Source organism: Micropterus salmoides, unplaced genomic scaffold (genome assembly GCF_014851395.1).
Source record: "Micropterus salmoides isolate LMB-PRFRI ecotype aquatic unplaced genomic scaffold, ASM1485139v1 Ms_hic_scaffold_14, whole genome shotgun sequence".
In the NCBI taxonomy this organism is placed as follows: domain Eukaryota; kingdom Metazoa; phylum Chordata; class Actinopteri; order Centrarchiformes; family Centrarchidae; genus Micropterus; species Micropterus salmoides.
Genome location: NW_024040485.1, coordinates 12,935,456 through 12,941,709, shown reverse-complemented (window position 1 = coordinate 12,941,709; position 6,254 = coordinate 12,935,456). Strand labels below are relative to the sequence as shown.

The 6,254-nt window shown below is 38.7% G+C and overlaps 2 gene segments (V, D, J or C); both read left to right on the top strand.

Moving 5' to 3' along the window:
* The first annotated feature begins 1,202 nt into the window (after positions 1-1,202).
* On the top strand, positions 1,203-1,963 carry LOC119902971. The segment is given in 3 exon segments: positions 1,203-1,258; positions 1,482-1,770; positions 1,948-1,963. Coding segments are annotated over 3 exon segments (345 nt in total).
* A 2,617-nt stretch (positions 1,964-4,580) lies between these two features.
* Positions 4,581-5,036, top strand: LOC119901953 (the record flags this gene model as incomplete). The annotated part of the segment is given in 2 exon segments: positions 4,581-4,635; positions 4,741-5,036. Coding segments are annotated over 2 exon segments (351 nt in total), but the record flags the coding sequence as incomplete, so codon positions are not given.
* Positions 5,037-6,254: the final 1,218 nt, after the last annotated feature.

Sequence of the window (6,254 nt, the reverse complement as noted above, 5' to 3'; positions counted from 1 at the left end):
CTGGTTACTGCACCAATTTATAGTGGAAATGTATTTATTCATGTTAAAGGAATCTTGTCTTTTTGGACAAAGCACATTTGTTTCTTCTATATTTGAATTGCATTGCATGTTTTCTTATTGTGCAAATAAACCTTTCTCAAAGTGTTTAGTTATTTAATATTTCTTCGTGCAAGCTATTTTTCCAGATGTTTTTTTGAATTCAAAAACTGATGGGAACATGTCCCCAGTGTCTCCAGTGTCCCCAGTGTAAATGCCACCTGTGGCAGAAACAGACATCAACTGTCTGAGAACACCAGATAAAAATCAGTCACAGCATTGACTGGGAAAGGGTCCAAGTCACTGACCACAAGTCATCCAACGAAGACAAGGTAGGAGATCAAGAGAGTGTTCACACAAGGTCCAGTTGTCTTGTCCCTTACCTGGGGTACAAACGCCCCCCCTCTCTGGCCTGCGCATGTTTAAGTCATCACTACATACGACTACTGTTTTGAATAAAAGTGCTCCCTCTCACACAGCACAATGGGGTTTATGTCTGAGTTCAGAGCTCCAGGACAGTTAGCGATCACATTAGATGTGTCCTGTGTCCAACCTTACCCTGCCTGAGCCCATCTCTTCAGGGGGGCACCGGCACAGGTCAGGGTACCGTGCTCAAACTAGTCAACCAAACTGGACTTTGGGGGGTTAAACGTGCTCGGGCCCAGTATGGATCACATAGTGTGAGTACACCCTAAGACATGATGGCTTCTGATCCCTGCTAGGGCTGATTTAATATATAAAATATTGATATCACGATTTCTCCACAGTAACAAAGAAGAGTAAAAAATGTCCTCCATGTTCCCAAGTAAAGACCAAATCTTCAGGTAATCCAGCTTCCTCAGTCTCACAGTGGTGTGAAGAACTGAAAGTGGACATTCAGGAAACATTTCTCTGACGCAGAGCTGCTCTGGATGCACAAATAATCTCACTGGCTGAACTGAACTTTGGTAGACAGCCAATCTCTAAAAAGGGGATTCTCTGGCCCCGCCCACTGAAGTCCAACTCAACCAATGAGATTCTTTGCGTCTCCAGAGCAGAAATGTTTGAGGAACTAAAAGCACAATCAGCTTGATGTTGAGGAGAAGGGCTGTGCAGCAGAGAGGCTGTTTAGTTTCTTCATTCTACTGCAGTGGAAGAACATTGCTCATCTGCTGTCTGTCTGGCTTTAACAACTCCAAAGACATGTTGCTTTACCTCTTTTTACTTTGCTCTCACTTCATAGGTGAGTGTTGGAACACAGATGAAAGGCTCATTAACCTGCTGGATTAACCAGATATTTGGTCTACATTTCAGAACTAGAGGTTTCTCTGTGGAAGGGAACAACTTCCATGATAGAAACAGACATTTGGTTTATTGAATGAATCCAGAAAGTCAAGAACCTCTGTTGAGTCTCTTGATGTTAGAATCTCTTGCAGACTAACTGACATGAATGACTCATTTTGCAGCCCTGGGTTCCATGAACAGCATAACGCCAGAAAGTCCTGAAGAACATGTTGCAGAGGGAGGAAACATCAACCTGACCTGTAAATATGAGGGTTTCATCAACAGTATCCAGTGGTACCAACAATACCAGAGATCCAGACCAGAGTTCCTGCTCTCCATCACAGAGGGAGGAACAATTCATTCACCTGGTTCAGTTTTCTCAGCTCACATTAACAAAACAGACAAGCGTGTGAATCTGGAGATCATCTCAGCTAAAGTGACAGACTCTGCTGTGTACTACTGTGCTCTGCAGCCCACAGTGACAGGAAACACCAAAACTCTGTACAAAAACCTTTGGAGCAAAGACAACAGAATACTCCACAACGTCCACTAGAGGGAGTCACACACTGTTAAACTGCAGTGTGATGATGAAGTCTTAAATTACTTATATTCTACGTGAATCAATGAAATATTTGTAATATCTTATAGGTATAAAACATTTTAACAACACTTAGCAGGAAGCCTTTCATTAGGAGGGGATGTCTCTGAATGATCTTCCTCGAGGGTTTTTCAATCATGATTTTTAAACCTATAGGCAAAGGGAACATACAGAGATAATATCTTTGTGTCACAGTAAGTTCAATTGGGCAAAGAGGAACACTAGGGAGTGGACCAGACCCAGACCCAGAACCAGAGGCAGGTTCAGTTTTATGGTTTTCAAAATAAAAGAGTACACTGACTTACAGCAAGCTGAGGCAGGCCAAGGTCCACACAGGCAGACACATAGCAAACACATCCAAAGGAAGCAGCAATAAACCAAATCTAAACGGTCTAATACATCAGGCCAAAAACCCAAAACACAGGAAAACACTGGGAAATGGCTAGAAAGCTTGACATATAGACAAAGACAAGGCAGGCGCACAGACTAAACACACAAGTGAGGGGAGATTAAGTAGACACAGGTGAAACTAATTAGGACAGGGCAGCCAATCAAACGGGCGGGAAAACACAAGGGCAGGAAATAAAGTAAGACAAGACACAGGAGATACAACATAAAATAGAAAATAACAACATCAAAACCCAAAACCATGACACCATGTCAATAATATGGAGTCTTCAAATACATTGTGATTGGTTTATGGAATAGACGATAACTGACTGATGAACTCAGCATCCGGCTGTGAGCTCTATTTTCTTTAAGTTAATCACAAGTGCTTTCACTTTGGCTGACTTATAAAAAAGAAAATCAGAAAGAAAGAAAAGCATAATTGCAGAGAATTAAGAACACCAGTATATATAAATATGTCTCGGTAACACTTTATTTGAAGGTGCTTGTAATAAGCAGTAATTAACAGTTAATAAGCAGCAATTAAAAAATAATCAAACACTTTATAAAGATGTTTATAACACAAATAAGTGTTAACTAAAGCACAATTAACTCATTTATTATTGATAAGACACTTATAGGCCCTTATTAGGAACTTGTTGATGTTTATTTACCTGTCATAAACATTATCAGCTTAAACTACATGCCTTATTTTATAGCTGCATGCTAACATTAGCTTAAACTACATGCCTTATTTTATAGCTGCATGCTAACATTAGCTTAAACTACATGCCTTATTTAAATCTGCATGCTAATGTTAGCTTAAACTACATGCCTTATTTTATAGCTGCATGCTAAAGTTAGCTTAAACTACATGCCTTATTTTATAGCTGCATGCTAATGTTAGCTTAAACTACATGCCTTATTTTATAGCTGCATGCTAATGTTAGCTTAAACTACATGCCTTATTTTATAGCTGCATGCTAATGTTAGCTTAAACTACATGCCTTATTTTATAGCTGCATGCTAATGTTAGCTTAAACTACATCCCTTATTTTATAGCTGCATGCTAAAGTTAGCTTAAACTACATGCCTTATTTTATAGCTGCATGCTAAAGTTAGCTTAAACTACATGCCTTATTTTATAGCTGCATGCTAACATTAGCTTAAGCTACATGCCTTATTTGATAGCTGCATGCTAAAGTTAGCTTAAACTACACGCCTTATTTTATAGCTGCATGCTAAAGTTAGCTTAAACTACATGCCTTATTTTATAGCTGCATGCTAACAGTAGCTTAAACTACGTGCCTTAGCACGCAGATATAAAATAAGGCATGTAGTTTAAGCTAACATTAGTATGCAGATATAAAATAAGGCATGTCGTGTAAGCTAACATTAGCACTTGGATTTTTAGAGCAGCTTGAATAATATCTTAGGGTGTTTTCTCTCAACCTGGACATTAGAAATTGGTCCAAGAGATGGCTGCAGTGGCAGCGTGAAACAAGCTACAATGTAACATTAATATGCCGCTGCACACCTTCAGTTTCCATCCATAACGTGCTTGTTTTGCCACTGACACGCTCAGATAATTATTCTTAGTGTCTGACAACATTATGGAAAGGATCCCAGCTGAGGTCAAGCTTTTGTTAAAGAGTAAGATCCGTTTTGTTTTAACATGAAACATCCCTGAAATCGCCAAACCCACCAGACTCTATTCAAATTAACTGTCATTTTATCGTCATAAAATACACATTTAAAGTCGACAGGAACAAGATAAAACCTTCACAAACCATCTTAGTTGTCTAAGAAAATAAGAAATGTACTGAAGTATAAAGGGTAGCTGTATTAGGAGTGCAAATTACAATGTGATGTCCAATCTCGCATTCATGAGGTATATATAACTTATAGCTCTAATAAAGGCCTATAATTGTCTTATAAGCAATAATTAATCAATTAATAGTTTATTAGGCTTTAATTAACACTTATATTGTTGTTTATAAGCATCCTATAAGGTCTTATAAGTGTCTTATTAACTGTTAATTACTGCCTATTACAAGCACCTTAAAATAAAGTGTTACCTACGTCTCATTTACAGAAAATAAAGCAAAAACTTTCACATCCTGTAGAATTTACTGGTAAGGTAGAAAGTGGAACAGAGAGAAGTGAAAATCCAGAGCTGCGAGGAGACGGAGAGATTGAGGGAGGAGCTAAGCTGTTAGTGAACTATAGAAGAGAGAGGAACTTCCATATTCAGCAGAGTTCAATACACAAAGCAGAAACATTCCCTTTATTCAACATGCTGTCATTGGACTATTATGTACTTTCTCTACTGTTACTATCCATTCTAACAGGTATGTGAGATCCTGCTGAGAAAGTTTCATTACTAACTTTTCTGGATGGGATTCATTTGTTGAGTCTTTTACAACATGAAATAACAGAGTTATCTCTTCCTTCAGGTGTCAGCTGTGAAGAACTCACTGCAGTCAGGAATGAAGAGTTCACTTTAGAAGGCAGCTCTGTTACTCTGTCCTACACATACTCTAAACTGTTAACTAGTGATTATTTCTTCTGGTATCGACAATATCCAGGAAAACCACCAGAGTTCCTCATCTCACACTCTGCTTCAGGAGCAGTAGGAAATGATCCAGTCCCTGGACTGTCTGTTAAAGTGAGTGATGATAAAACCCATCTGGATCTGCAGATCTCCTCTGCTGCAGTGACAGACTCTGCTGTGTACTACTGTGCTGTGAGGCCCACAGTGACAGGAAACACCAAAACTCTGTACAAAAACCTTTGGAGCAAAGACAACAGAATACTCCACAACGTCCACTAGAGGGAGTCACACACTGTTAAACTTCAGTGTGATGATGAAGTCTGGATTTGTTGTACTGGTGATTAAACAAAACAAAACAATGCAGCAGCTTGTGGAAGATATTACAAGTTCTAAAATGTTATTTTAACTCAATTCAGACATAGGATGATAATTAAATATTGTGTGATGGTAGCTGGATAAAATTAGGTGTTTATATAAAGAGAGACTATCAGCAGTCTACCAGCTATCTCTTCACTGCTGTTTGATCCTTCCGGAGTAAATGATTCAAATATCCATTCTGTAAAAACACATGATGTCAAGTCTCTGACTCAGCATTGTCAGATAAACACGGGTGTTGCACAAAATTCTGTACCCTGTACATAAGCAGTCTCTGTGGGCCCCCTTCCTTTCTTGGTCCCTGTCTCTCTCTAGCTTTTGAAAATGTTTTCAATAATTGAGCTAACAACTGTCCACATTAAACTGTAGTTGTGATTATGGTAGTCACTAATTAACTGTTCATGTCACATTTAAACATGTAATAATAATCTGTGATTTGTGCTGAAATCTGCACAGTTTGAAATCTCACCACATTTTAACCCTTTTTTACTTCTCTCAAATTACTTTACTATTATTAAATGCTAGGAGTATCATGCTTAAGAGAACATTTATCATTCCCAAGGTATAAGAGAAAGCTAAAAAATACCATCTTAGTTGTCTAACCCCTACATTGAGAAAATACTATACTGCATAATAAAAGACAACTGAAGAAGAAGAGTCGTGTTTCAGAAAGAAGAAGAGAAAAAGAATCAGCTTTCAATCAAATGCTATCCTTTACAGATACTCACCGGCCACTTTATTAGGTACACCTGTTCAATTGCTTGTTAACACAAATGGCTAATCAGCTAATCACATGGCAGCAACTTTAATGCATTTAGGCATGTAGACGTGGTCAAGACAACCTGCTGAAGTTCAAACCAAGAGAGAAAATATCAAGTGAGCGGCACTTGTGTGGACCAAAATGCCTTGTCGATGTCAGAGGTCAGAGGACAATGGGCAGACTGGTTCCAGATGACAGAACGGCAACAGTAACTCAAATAACCACTCGTTACAACCAAGGTGTGCAGAACACCATCTCTGAACGCACAACACGTCCAACCT